The 14,930-nt window shown below is 46.5% G+C and overlaps 1 protein-coding gene and 1 pseudogene across 1 annotated transcript; one reads left to right on the top strand and one right to left on the bottom strand.

Moving 5' to 3' along the window:
* The first annotated feature begins 5,206 nt into the window (after positions 1-5,206).
* Positions 5,207-9,160, top strand: LOC119285288 (beta-glucuronosyltransferase GlcAT14B-like). The gene is made up of 4 exons (XM_037564525.1): positions 5,207-6,014; positions 7,607-7,682; positions 7,759-7,874; positions 8,452-9,160. The coding sequence occupies exons 1-4, from the start codon at positions 5,498-5,500 to the stop codon at positions 8,964-8,966; spliced, it is 1,224 nt and encodes a 407-aa protein (XP_037420422.1). The 5' UTR covers positions 5,207-5,497; the 3' UTR covers positions 8,967-9,160.
* A 1,247-nt stretch (positions 9,161-10,407) lies between these two features.
* LOC119285287 lies at positions 10,408-14,296 on the bottom strand (annotated as a pseudogene).
* Positions 14,297-14,930: the final 634 nt, after the last annotated feature.

The raw sequence follows: 14,930 nt of genomic DNA, 5'->3' as shown, positions 1-14,930 counted from the left end.
GAGAATCAACGTGACAGAAAAATCAAGTTCTTGCGATCAGATCGTGGGGGAGAATACTTGAGTCACGAATTTGGCACACACTTAAGGAAATGTGAAATAGTGTCACAACTCACGCCGCTTGGAACACCTCAGCGTAATGGTGTGTCCGAACGTCGTAATCGCACTCTATTGGATATGGTGCGAGCTATGATGTCTCTTACCGATCTACCGCTGTCATTTTGGGGCTATGCTTTAGAGTCTGCCGCATTCACTTTAAATAGGGCTCCGTCGAAATCTGTTGAGACGACACCGTATGAATTATGGTTTGGGAAGAAACCTAAGCTGTCGTTTCTAAAAGTTTGGGGATGCGATGCTTATGTCAAGAAACTTCAACCTGAAAAGCTCGAACCCAAATCGGAAAAATGCGTCTTCATAGGATACCCTAAAGAAACTATTGGGTATACCTTATACCTCAGATCCGAAGGCAAGATCTTTGTTGCCAAGAATGGATCCTTTCTAGAGAAAGAGTTTCTCTCGAAAGAAGTAACTGGGAGGAAAGTAGAACTAGATGAAGTGTTGCCTCTTGAACCGGAGAGTGGCGCAGCTCAAGAAAATGTTCCTGAGGTGCCTGCACCGACTAGAGAGGAAGTTAATGATGATGATCATGGAACTTCATATCAAGTTGCTACTGAACTTCGTAGGTCCACAAGGACACGTTCCGCAACAGAGTGGTACGGCAACCCTGTCTTGGAAATTATGTTGTTAGACAACGGTGAACCTTCGAACTATGAGGAAGCGATGGCGGGCCCAGATTCTGACAAATGGCTGGAAGCCATGAAATACGGGATATAATCCATGTATGAAAACGAAGTATGGACTTTGACTGACTTGCCCGATGATCGGCGAGCCATAGAAAATAAATGGATCTTTAAGAAGAAGACCGACGCGGATGGTAATGTAACCATCTATAAAGCTCGGCTTGGCGCTAAGGGTTATCGACAAGTTCAAGGGGTTGACTACGATGAGACTTTCTCACCTGTAGCGAAGCTGAAGTCCGTCAGAATCATGTTAGCAATTGCCGCATTCTATGATTATGAGATATGGCAAATGGACGTCAAAACGGCATTCCTTAATGGTTTCCTTAAGGAAGAATTGTATATGATGCAGCCGGAAGGTTTTGTCGATCCTAAGAATGCTGACAAGGTGTGCAAGCTCCAACGCTCGATCTATGGGCTGGTGCAAGCATCTCGGAGTTGGAACATTCGTTTTAATGAGATGATCAAAGCGTTTGGGTTTACGCAGACTTATGGAGAAGTCTGCATTTACAAGAAAGTGAGTGGGAGCTCTGTAGCATTTCTCATATTGTATGTGGATGACATACTGTTGATAGGAAATGAATAGAATTCTTGGAAAGCATAAAGGCCTATTTGAACAAGTGTTTTTCAATGAAGGATCTTGGAGAAGCTGCTTACATATTAGGCATCAAGATCTATAGAGATAGATCGAGACGCCTCATTGGTCTTTCACAGAGTAAGTACCTTGACAAGATATTGAAGAAGTTCAATATGGATCAGTCAAAGAAGGGGTTCTTGCCTGTATTGCAAGGTACGAGATTGAGCACGGCTCAATGCCCGACCACGGCAGAAGATAGAGAAAAGATGAGTGTCGTCCCCTATGCCTCGGCCATAGGGTCTATCATGTATGCTATGCTGTGTACCAGACCTGATGTAAACCTTGCCGTAAGTTTGGTAGGAAGGTACCAAAGTAATCCCGGCATGGAACACTGGACAGCGGTCAAGAATATCCTGAAGTACCTGAAGAGGACTAAGGATATGTTTCTCGTTTATGGAGGTGACGAAGATCTCGTCGTAAAGGGTTACGTTGATGCTAGCTTTGACACAGATTTGGATGACTCTAAGTCACAAACCGGATATGTGTATATTTTGAATGGTTGGGCAGTAAGCTGGTGCAGTTGCAAGCAAAGCATTGTGGCGGGATCTACATGTGAAGCGGAGTACATGGCAGCCTCGGAGGCAGCACAAGAAGCAATCTGGGTGAAGGAGTTCATTACCGACCTAGGAGTCATACCCAATGCGTCAGGCCCGATGACTCTCTTCTGTGACAATACTGGAGCTATTGCCCTTGCCAAGGAGCCCAGGTTTCACAGGAAGACCAGGCATATCAAGCGTCGCTTCAACTCCATTCATGAAAGTGTTCAAAATGGAGACATGGATATTTGTAAAGTACATACGGACCTGAATGTGGCAGATTCGTTGACTAAACCTCTCCCTAGAGCAAAACATGATCAACACCAGAACTGTATGGGTGTTCGATTCATCACAATGTAACTAGATTATTGACTCTAGTGCAAGTGGGAGACTGTTGGAAATATGCCCTAGAGGCAATAATAAAATGGTTATTATTATATTTCCTTGTTCATGATAATTGTCTATTGTTCATGCTATAATTGTGTTATTCGAAAATCGTAATACATGTGTGAATACATAGACCACAACACGTCCCTAGTGAGCCTCTAGTTGACTAGCTCGTTGATCAAAAGATAGTCATGGTTTCCTGACTATGGACATTAGATGTCATTGATAACGGGATCACATCATTAGGAGAATGATGTGATGGACAAGACCCAATCCTAAGTATAGCTCAAAGATCGTGTAGTTCGTTTGCTATAGATTTTCCGAATGTCAAGTATCATTTCCTTAGACCATGAGATTGTGCAACTCCCGGATACCGTAGGAGTGCTTTGGGTGTGCCAAACGTCACAACGTAACTGGGTGACTATAAAGGTGCACTACGGGTATCTCTGAAAGTTTCTGTTGGGTTGGCACGAATTGAGACTGGGATTTGTCACTCCGAATGACGGAGAGGTATCTCTGGGCCCACTCGGTAATGCATCATCATAATGAGCTCAATGTGACCAAGTGGTTGATCACGAGATCATGCATTACGGTACGAGTACAGTGACTTGCCGGCAACGAGATTGAACGAGGTATTGGGATACCGACGATCGAGTCTCGGGCAAGTAACGTACCGATTGACAAAGGGAATTGTATACGGGATTGATTGAATCCTCGACATCGTGGTTCATCCGATGAGATCATCGAGGAGCATGTGGGAGCCAACATGGGTATCCAGATCCCGCTGTTGGTTATTGACTGGAGAGTCGTCTCGGTCATGTCTGCGTGTCTCCCGAACCCGTAGGGTCTACACACTTAAGGTTCGGTGACGCTAGGGCTGTTGAGATATTAGTATACGGTAACCCGAAAGTTGTTCGGAGTCCCGGATGAGATCTCGGACGTCACGAGGAGTTCCAGAATGGTCCGGAGGTGAAGATTTATATATATGAAGTCAAGTTTCGGCCATCGGGAAAGTTTCAGGGGTAATCGGTATTGTACCAGGACCACCGGAAGGGTCTCAGGGGTCCACCGGGTGGGGCCACCTATTCCGGAGGGCCCCATGGGCTGAAGTGGGAGGGGAACCAGCCCCTAGTGGGCTGGTGCGCCCCCCATGGGCCTCCCCCTGCGCCTAGGGTTGGAAACCCTAGGGGTGGGGGCGCCCCACTTGGCTTGGGGGGCACTCCACCCTCCTTGGCCGCCGCCCCCCTTGGAGATCCCATCTCCTAGGGCCGGCGCCCCCTAGGGGTCCTATATATAGTGGGGGGAGGGAGGGAAGCCGCACCCTAGCCCCTGGCGCCTCCCTCTCCCTCCCGTGACACTTCTCCCTCTCCCTGAGCTTGGTGAAGCCTTGTCGAGATCACCGTTGCTTCCACCACCACGCCGTCGTGCTGCTGAATCTCCATCAACCTCTCCTTCCCCCTTACTGGATCAAGTTGGAGGAGACGTCTTCCCAACCGTACGTGTGTTGAACATGGAGGTGTCGTTCTTTCGGCGCTAGGTCATCGGTGATTTGGATCACGACGAGTACGACTCCATCAAACCCGTTCTCTTGAACGCTTCCGCTCGCGATCTACAAGGGTATGTAGATACACTCCCCTCTCCCTCGTTGCTAGATGACTCCATAGATTGATCTTGATGATGGGTAGAAAATTTTAAAATTCTGCTACGTTCCCCAACATTTTTCTCCCGTCGCAGTCGGTCTCGCTGGTTAAATTTATGGTCAAAGTTGGACCTCGGAAAGCGCAGACGCACTATATTTTGAATTGGAGGGAGTATAAGGAACCGCAAGACATGAACTTAATACATAAATATATATGATAAATTAAATATATATGATAAATTGAATGCTATTTGAATGACTGACCACACAGAACGCACAAAACACACACAGGAAAAAGAGGAGTTAGATTGTCTCGTCGTGAGCACAAAAGATGCACTTCTTGCTTCCTTGCCAATTGCGACGGACGAGGTTATCTTTGGTCACTACAACTCCCCTCCGAAGATATCACATGATGATTTTATTTTTTAGTGAAATCTCTAACTTCCAAATTTTCTTGTTATTATCCACTGGGACCTTTAAATTCATGAGCGCATGGTACATAGAGTCAACTGTGAAGGATCATATGTAGTGAGGTTCCAATTAAACACATCTCGCCCTTGTGCCAGGTTAACCGAAATCAATCGGGATAAATTTTTTGTCAGATCAAATCTTGCGTGAAATAAATGCCCGGCGGGGATGAAGTGAGCACCGTCGCAAGAGTATCACTCTTATCATGAACAACGCGGTACAAAGCTAGATATTATTCTCGAAAGTTGGCATCGCCTAGCCAGTTGTCCTTCCAGAAACGAATCTTCGACCCGTCATGTTACCGCGAAGGATCCGAAGCGAAAAAGATCCATTAGACCAGCCCAAAGTGCATCAGGGTTTGTCAAAACGACACCCTCAGAGAGTAATTTGAACAACCTCATTAAGTAAGACATCAGAGAGTAATTTTCCAAACAACGCTTCATGAAATTTCATGCGTACACCATTTCCAATTTATTTTGGTTATGGCCGCGTGTACATTTCTTAGATTATTTTGAAGCGCAGAAAATGCATTTTCGATGAAAAGAAAACGAAGGGTTCCATGGACCTCAGCCACCAGATGCACTTTCCGGGGTCATTTCATGCTGATCTTGTCGTCTGGGGTTAATTTTGTAATCATGGCCTCGCCTCGGCATCGTAAATGTCGTCGCATCGCTCCTACAAGAGCAGAAGCTGCGCGCGTCGGTCGCTGCAGTAATAATCAGAATCAGGGCACGGCGCACGCCGCGTCGTACCGTACGCACCCGTCCCGGCTCCCGAGTTGCTTGCACGAAACGGTGCGGCCTCGCCATCTCCATCCACCTCGCAGTCACACCAGCTCAGCACTCAGCAGCAGCTTCTGCTCCGCTCGCCCCCCTCCACCCCCACCAGCAGCCAGCGACCGAGCCCCCCGTCCGGCTCTATTCTGCTCTACTAACCGATAGTTGCCCCGTCCGTGCGCCTCGACGCCGCCGGCGAGCGAGCGAATGCCGGGGCTCTAGCGCTCCGCGTATCGCCGACGACGGGCGGGCGGGCGGCCATGAGGAAGCACCTGCCGCAGCCGGGCCGCCACAGGTGGATGCGCTCGCTGCTGCTCGCGCTGCCGCTCCTCTCGCTCCCGATCCTCTACGCCGCGCTCGGGCCGGCGCGCACGCAGCAGCCGCCCTCCCCGCCGCGGCTCGGGGGGAGGCAGCAGCAGCAGCAGCCCCTGCCGCCGCCCAGGCTGGCGTACCTCATCTCGGGCGGCCCCGGCGACGGCCCGCGGATCCGCCGCCTCCTGCGGGCGCTCTACCACCCCTGGAACTACTACCTCGTCGGGGTCTCGGGGGAGGAGGAGCGCGCGGATCTCGAGGCCTTCGTGCGCGGCGAGGAGGCGCCCCGGAGGTACGGCAACGTCAGGGTCGCGGCGCCGGGGGAGTGGCCCGTGGTCTCGCGCCGGGGCCCGACCGAGCTGGCCGCCACGCTCCACGGCGCCGCCCTGCTGCTCAGGGAGTTCGACGGGTGGAGCTGGTTCATCAATCTCAGCGCCTCCGACTACCCGCTCATGCCCCAAGATGGTAATTTCAGCTCCTTCCTGGATGGATTGCCCCCGATTGGCTTGCAATTTTAAGCGCGCCTTTGCTTGTTAATTTTAGAGTATCTAGTACACGTGTAGCTACCAAAACTACAGATTGTGCTCCTTAGTGCTAGCTTGTTGTAGCTTCTCTTCATTTAGGAGCTTTGGATTATGGATTTCTTTGTGTGACCTATCCGTTTCACCAAGCTTGGGTCTCCTATCTAGTTCTCTGCCGTCTGATATCTAGTTCTCCAAGTGGTAGTTGCCCTTATGATGCTGCTCTGTAAGGTTTTCATTTGCAGAACTCCTTACAGCCAGTTATTCTGTTATGTTTTAAAATAGTGCTATTTTGCCCTTCGGTGTAGTCCACTATTGCTAAAAGATAAGTTCAGACTGAGTTTAGAACTTGAGATACATTACCATGTTCAACACACTGGCGATCCAGTTACATCTTGACATTTTTTCGGAAACTTGGTGTGTCTCCGTAACTCTGCAACGACACTCAAACTGCACCAAGTAGTATTTCAGCTGTTGCCATTGTCTCAATTAAATTGCAATAAATACTGCAGTATTGGTGTTCCTTTCGTTGAAAATATTGCAGTATTGGTTTTCCTTTCGTAGAAAATACTGCAATAAATACTAAGAATTTAATGAGCTAGGTTATTGGGCTAGACATTATTGGTGTTCCTTTCACAGAAAATGTTGTGATGTGGTAAAAAGTACTAGTAGTGAACTCATCAATTTGTGTAAATTCTACTGGAATATTACTGATGTTACATCAACTCGAGTGGTGGTGCTGTATGTCTATTTATAATATCATTACGATTTTAAGGAATGAGTGTCAGAGCAAAGAGCCAAATATAGCGTGTGCTTCTGGCCTCATTTGCACTTCTTGATGTTATGTTGGGATTTTACGTACAGTTGTACACTAAGAAAGTCAACCCAGCTGCAAGACAGGAAGTAGATGCAGCAGTTTAGGACATGAAGCGTATCTTTTAGTAATTGCTAAGGTTTCTATGAGTAAAGAGTTATGTTAGGAAATGATAGGTCTCAGAGTTTGAATTAGATGAGACCATGAGGATTGAGTTAGCCGTGGGTCTCCTATATAGACTGGCGATTGCTATGCTATGTACTCGTGATAGCCAAGCAAACGATAAGTAGGAGTATTTTCCTAGCTATCTTCTATTCCCTCCGTTCACAAATATAAAATGTTCTAACTTTTTTCTAAATCGGATGTATATAAACACGTTTTAGTGTATTTGTTCACTCATTTCAGTCTGTATGTAGTCCATATTGAAATATCCAAAACATCTTATATTTGTGAGCGGAGGGAGTATCTTTCTGCCCTAGTTATCAATACAGCGCCAGCCACGGCGCATGTCCACTTGCTGGTTTTTGGCCCAAGAGCTCCCCCAGGTCTTGACTAAGCCTTGAGATCCGGAGCTTCATCGCTTGAGTTCACAATTTTTACCTGGTTGTTACAGCAAATTACTGATGTAGACCTGTATGTTGATCACATTTATGATTGCAGTGCTGTACCAAAATAGTTGGTGTCACTTCTGAAACTAACATACCTGTTCTTGCCCTTGACAGACCTCCTTCATATCTTCTCATATCTTCCAAGAGATCTGAACTTTATCGACCACACAAGCAATATTGGTTGGAAGGAGTAAGGATATTTATTTCGGTGTGTTTCTTAGCGATCTGATATGTTCTTTATCATGATTCTTTGGTTGCATGTGCAGGCATCAAAGGGCTAGACCAATCATCGTGGATCCAGCATTGCAGATCTCAAACAAAACTGAGGTTGTGACAACAAAGGAGAAAAGAAGCTTGCCTTCAGCTTTCAAAATATTTGTAGGTATTGTCTCATGCTTGTTTTGTACTTAACACGGTCGAAATATTCTGCACTAATTCAAAATAATACTTTGCTGTTGCCTCTCACCTTCTATTTCTGTTAAGAATAATCTCTTGAGTGCAATACTGATAGATTCCCATACATTACTGTGGAATAAATTAGTATATCGCTGTAGAACCATAATAACATGTTGTTTTCCTTCAAGAAAACGCAAAGGATTTTGTGTCTTGTTTGCATTGATGGATAAAGAGTTTGTGTACAAGCCCAGAGAAGGGCCACACCCGGGAGTTACAACACAACACCCCTAAGTTGGAAGAAGTGTTGCTAGACCCACTGCCCCTGCTTTCGCCCACAGTCGGGCCTCAGCCCTAATAGTGTCAAGCAGGCTAGCAATGTGAGGCTGCGGGCCGTCAAAGATGACCGAATTTTGTGTTATCTGGGAAATTTTCCTTGATGAAGCCACTATTCTCTTGAAGATGGAACTGACACGTGCCTGTGTTGACTGCCAACAGCCAAATGCTACTCTTTGTTGTCGTGTAAATTTTGAGCTCTAACCGATGACCTTATTCTCCCGATGCAGGTTCGTCGTGGGTAATATTGAGCCGATCATTCCTGGAGTTCTGCATATTGGGATGGGACAACCTTCCTCGCACGCTGCTCATGTACTTCACCAATTTCCTGTCGTCCTCGGAGGGATACTTCCACACGGTGATCTGCAACTCAAAGTACTACCAGAACACCACCATCAACAATGATCTCCGTTTCATGGCGTGGGACAACCCCCCTCGGACGCACCCTCTCAACCTGACAGCCGAGTACTTCGACGCAATGGCGAACAGCGGGCTGCCATTTGCGCACTCTTTCACGCGTGACGATCCGGTCCTGGATATGATTGACACTGAGCTGTTGAAGCGAGCGCCCGACCGCTTCACAACAGGTGGATGGTGCCTGGGTAGCCCGGTGGGCGGCAAAGACCCTTGTACTGTTTTCGGAAGGTCATTTGTTCTCAGGCCGATTAAAGGTTCGGGGAAGCTAGAGAAGTTGTTGTTGAAACTTTTGGAACCTGACAACTTCAGGCCTAAACAGTGTATATAACGCTCTTGTTACATGTAGCCAGCTTTTACGGAGTAGTATTTTGGTAGTGTGCGCTGTGCGGGGGCAAAAGTGTTCCTGAGGTGGTTGGTTATCATTGTTCTGGCGGCAGGTACAGTTACACGGCGTGCTTTTGTATACTTGCAACTGGAAGCTCGAAGAGTGACTGAAATCATACATGTACACACTTCATGTCCCATCTTTTCATGGATGTGCATATACAGATTACAGAAATCCATAATCCAAAGAAAACACAATCTGTTTACTGACATTTGCTTCTCTGCTCTCTAGGGTTTCTTTTCTACCTTAAACTCGGAAAATGGTTGTTTCAACTATAAATTACCATGAGACTTTTGACGACCGCCGTTGGATGACTAAAAGTGTCAGGGCAAGTTTGATAGGGACATTTGAGACAGATTTGGTGACCCGTGTTGCTGCGTTGGATTGCTCTTACCATGTACTACCTCCGTCTGAAAAGGCTTGTCGCTCAAATGGATGTATCTAGCTTCAAGTTAGTGCTAGATACATTCATTTGAGGAACAAGCTTGAGACAAACTTTTCCGGACGGAGGGAGTAGGAAATACTCGAAGATAGCGAGAAACCCGTAAAACTTGAGAAGTGAAGTGGATAGAGTGAAAAACTTGGGAATTTGATTATGGATCTTGAGATATGGTTCATCCCTAACTATCCGCATGTGCCCCTCTAGATAGTATGGTTCTTGTATTCACTGTGAGTCTTGAATCAACTAAAATGCATAAATTACTTTTTTTTAAATGTAAAATTCGTAAATTACTATCAGCTCGAGGAACTAACCATTTGTAATCACAACAGGCAGGTATCTCCATTGAGGTTTTCACTATCAAAATGACGAAGCTAGGATCACCCGCTACCCCTCCCCTTGCTACCCCCATAGCCGAGAGAATGAGCCACGACCGTTGATTCGCTGCTCGTTGCAGAGCCAAGCACACGATCTCTCCATCCAGACCACAAGAAACCTAACCATCTGAGCTATGCGTGTCTTCAAGAAGTGGAGAGGCCATGGACCATATTGGTCATGCACAAACGCTCGGGACAACATGAGTGTGCATATCCTGTGGTCCCACCTCTAAAATGCCAGTACCATGCTACCATCTTTCAAGAAAGAAATTTAATTATTTCAAAAAGAATTGCTTTTCGAGTGAATATTCATGAGACATGTGTCTAAAATTACAAGAAATTTCAAATATTTTTTTTTGCATATTCAAAGTTTGAAATTGCTAGCCAGGCCTGCCGCCTGGTAAGAAATTTCAAATATTAATTCGGAATACACTTTTTTTTTTACTAACCGGGCTACTCCTTTCCATTAAATTTTACTAACACATATAGTTCACGAGCGACCATAGAGATAAAGGAGACGGGAAAGAAAGAGTAGCGAGTTCGGGCATCAGGAAACCACTGCTCATGCCTACAATCAAGACATGAACCATGGGGCGAATACCTGATACCACCCTTCATCGCAAAGCTACAACCTAGACCAGCGAACAACCAGTCTCAAAATAGCATAACAGGCAACAAAGCTCGTGAAAAAAGAACAGACCAAAACGACTAAGGGCGATGCAGGCTACAACTAACATCCCAGCAAATCTACGGCTTCACTCCTCGCGGGTATCAGCTCCAGGCAAAGGAGGGCCACACAACAACACCATATGAGAATCGTTCTCCTTCAGCAGCTCCGCACCGCGCTTAACAGCCAAGAATGCAGCCAAGACCATCAACTAGCATCTTCAGAGGCTCGGGCGAGACAAGTTCCACTAGTTCCAGTGATTTTTGACGAAAACGGCTGTTTCCTTTACATTTTATTGTCTTGATCTCTATACATCAATAATTTTACTTCAAGTAGCTTTGCTGAATGGGCAGTGATCTTTACAGTTTACACGATGGTGAAGTTTGAAACAATCTTAAATTCTTAATGTCATACCTGTAAAGGCGTAAGCGCAATAGATATGGTTTTCTTCTCGTGATATAACCAAGCAGAAGTGTAGCAGCTGGATATCTTACTTCATTCTCTCTGCAACAAAATGTACAGCAGTAAATGGGATTACACGCTTCAGTGTGAATGCTATCGATGCACAAGCTCCACCAATTTTCTGGCCATATGTATGATTTCTTGTACCACCGGCTTTGAGTTGATGTTCGATTTTGTTTTACTGATGAATTCCAGCCTGTTCCTGGATATTTCCACCTTTGATGAGCTTACACTCAACAACGTGCATTTTACAAAACATATACGTAGATATATCTAACCAATATGTATAATGACCCAACTGGACCATGGTTACGAAATCACATGAAGCAAATCATGCGAGAAGCATATGCCCATTCCAGAAGTTGCAGCGAAGTACTGTTAGTAACTACTCTAAGCATCCATGGTAGCAAAGGGAGTGCATTGAAGCCTTACAAGTTACAAGCCTTTGCTCTCGTTCTTTATTTGCTTCCTGTCTTCGGACTTGTGCTTCTCAGCATCCTTCACCATGCGTTTCTTCTTCACCACGCGCTCGAACTCCTCCTTGCTCAACCAACCTTCCTCGTTTTCCTTCTTTACTTGCTTCTTGTCCTCGGACTTGTACTTCTCAGCATCCTGCAACATGCGCCTCTTCTTTACCATGCCCTCGATCTCCTTCTTGCTCAGCCAACCCTCGCCATTTTCCTTCTTCATTTGTTTCTTGTCCTTGTCGTTTTCCATCTTTATTTTCTTTATTTGTTTCTTGTCCTCGGACTTGTACTTCCCAGCATCCCGCATCATGCGATTTATCTCCTCCTTCCTCAGCCCACCCTTGTCAATGGTGACGCTGCTCTTGTTTCCAGTCGTCAGGTCCTCCGCCGACACCCTCATGATACCGTTCGCTTCGACTTCATATGTCACTCTGAGTCGTGCCATGCCCTTAAGCTCTGGGGGAATACCAGAGACCGTGACCTGTCCCAGGAGGTTGTTGTCCTTGGTAAACTCCCCTTCACCTTCGTACAACGGGAAGGTCACGCTGGTCTGGTAGTCGTATATGGTTGTGTAAGGCCCATCTCTCTTAACGGGGATGGTGGTGTTCCTGGGTATCAGCACGCTCATGATACCAGGGTCACCCATGATACCACTTACTATCTCTACCCCGAGCGAGAGTGGTGTGACGTCAAGAAGGATCAAGTCCTGCACCTTCTGGTTGCCCTCACCGCTGAGGGTGGCGGCCTGTACAGCAGCGCCAATGGCGACAGCCTCGTCAGGGTTGATGCTCTTGCATAATTTCTTCCCGTTGAAGAAATCATTAAGAAGCTGCTGAATCTTGGGGATCCTGGTGGAGCCTCCCACAAGCACGACATCGTGGATTTGAGACTTCTCCACCTTGGCATCGCTGAGGCACTTCTAGACGTGCTCAATGCACTTGCGAAAGAGGCCCATGTTAAGCTCCTCAAACCGGGCACGAGTGATGGTCCCATAGAAGTCAATGCCATCATGGAGCGAGTCAATCTCAATTTTGGCCTGCACTGTGGAAGTTAGCATCCTCTTTGCCCTCTCGCAAGCCATCCTCAGCCGCATGAGCGCCCTCGGGTTGCTTCTGATGTCACTCTTGTGTCTCCTAAGAATATCCTGCACGAAGTGCTGCACCATCTGGCTGTTAAGATCCTCCCCACCAAGGTGAGTGTCACCAGCAGTGGCCTTGACCGTACAGATTCCCTTGTCAATATTGATAACCGAGATATCCAAGGTACCGCCGCCAAGATCAAATATGAGCACCGTCTTCACTTCACTGCTGCTGGACGTCCTGTCAAGACCATAAGCGATGACTGCAGCTGAGGGCTCGTTGATGATGCGCATGACGTTGAGGCCAGCAATGGTGCCGGCGTCAAGGGTAGCCTGGCGCTGGGAGTCATTGAAGTAGACCGGGACAGTGATGACGGCGTTCTTCACCGCTGTGCCTAGGTAGGCCTCGGCCACCTCACGCATCTTCATCAGCAACATGGAGGAGATCTCTGCAGCAACGAACTGCTTCTCCAACCCCCTGTACTGCACCACGATCACCGGCCGGTCACCAGGACCTTGAATGACTTTGAAAGGCCATAGCTTGATATCACTTTGTACGGACGTGTCACTGAATCGCCGGCCAATAAGTCGCTTTGCGTCTGAAGAAAATAGGAGTGATTAATTTCATGAATAAATATCACAAGGATGATCTTACAGAACTAGTACAAATTTAGGTATCAGTTGCATCACAACGAACATATTTTAAGTCCAGTTCGCAGAACTATAGATTTGCGAACTATCATTAAACTACAGCTGTGCAATGCATTTCCATGAAACAGGATCCTGTATGTCATACTCGATGTTGTTTTATGATATGGTTGATGGCTAAGCGTGCAGTTCTCTAAAATTGGTTCTTATAGTTTTACGGAATTTGCATCGAGCTTTCAAAACCACTCATTCCAATGAGAATTCAAATGACATAGCAAAAGTAATAAGCCATTCAATGTTTGCTTGTCAAAAACCTGCAATCTTTCCTGGATATATTCAGATTATAATATAGAGGTTGTCCGTTGTCCTGTAATATTATGCAGTGAGATAATAATTTGTTGGTTTTCAGTGACACTAAATAATTTTGGTGAATAGGAGTACTTAACAGTTGATGAGATAATCCTTTCATCACAAACAACGAAAAGGGCAAGGCAAAAAGGGGAAAGACGGAGGGATCTGAACGGCGGACTAGGCTCAGAGAAGACGGCGGGGATCTGAACGGCGGACTAGGCTCAGCATCTTGGGGACTCTACTGCGGTCTATACATGTAACGCCGTGGCACAATCCCGTGGACCTGAGAAACCTAACGAGTATAGAACAGCAGATCGAAGTGCTGCCAAGAATTCAAGCACTAGCTAGCACGAAGACAGCTCTGGACGTCCCTCCGCTTTAGCCGGTGGCGTGTAGACATATGACCGACCATCTTGAGGGCACCAAGTCTATGTATATGTAACACAAACACACAACTACACAAGGCCGGGTGTAGCTCAATTGAACTGGTGCAGGATCAGATCAGCGTCAGGGGTTCTTAGTTCTTACCGAAGACGGTGTTGACGGAGTTCATTGCGGCCTGGTTCATGGCCGCGTCGCCGATGAGACGGCAGGTGTCGGTGAAGGCAACGCAGGACGGCGTGGTGAGGTTGCCCTGGTCGTTGGGGATGACCTCGACACGGTTGTGCGACGGCCGCCACACGGCCACGCAGGAGTAGGTCGTCCCGAGGTCGATGCCGATCGCCGGCCCCTCGTCCTTCGCGCCCGCCATCTCCGCGCAACAGAGGCGTACGGAAAAGGAAGATTGAAGTAGGGCAGGGCGTGGAATTTAGGAAGCCGAAGGATTTAAAATAAGCAGGAGTATTTTTTTTGGGTGGCACTTTCAGATTTCGGGTTGTAAGACTATCCACACTGGGAGTAACATAGATGATAAACATTACACATATCTAGACAAAATAGATGATGTAGTAAGCAATTAACGGAGTAAGGAAGACATGTGGTAACATAGCTACTACCTCTGTCTTTGTGTATAAGTCATTCGCGTAGTTCTAGGCCGACAGTTTAACTACCTAAATATGTACCACCGTAAAAAAATATAAGAGCTTTAGATCACTAAAGTAGTGATCTAACGCTCTTATATTTGTTTACGGAGGGAGAATTATATGTGACAAAAAATATATATTTGGAAACTACATCCGTGTAGAAATGTAGTGATATATTTTTCATGACATATAACACATATTTAATTTCTCAAATCGATGACCTAGAACTACGTGAATGACTTATACACCGAAGCGGTGGTAGTAGTTAGTACTAGTAGTATGAGGAACATCACACTTATGAAGGCAAGATAAGTCTATAACCTAATAAATTAAGTGTTGCATGACATCACACATATGTTACTCCCCACTATAGAGATAGTAACATAAAATGACAAC

The sequence above is a fragment of the Triticum dicoccoides genome, chromosome 4A (assembly GCF_002162155.2).
Source record: "Triticum dicoccoides isolate Atlit2015 ecotype Zavitan chromosome 4A, WEW_v2.0, whole genome shotgun sequence".
NCBI lineage: Eukaryota > Viridiplantae > Streptophyta > Magnoliopsida > Poales > Poaceae > Triticum > Triticum dicoccoides.
Note: the sequence above shows the minus strand (reverse complement) of the source record. Positions and strands in the feature narration are given on the sequence as shown.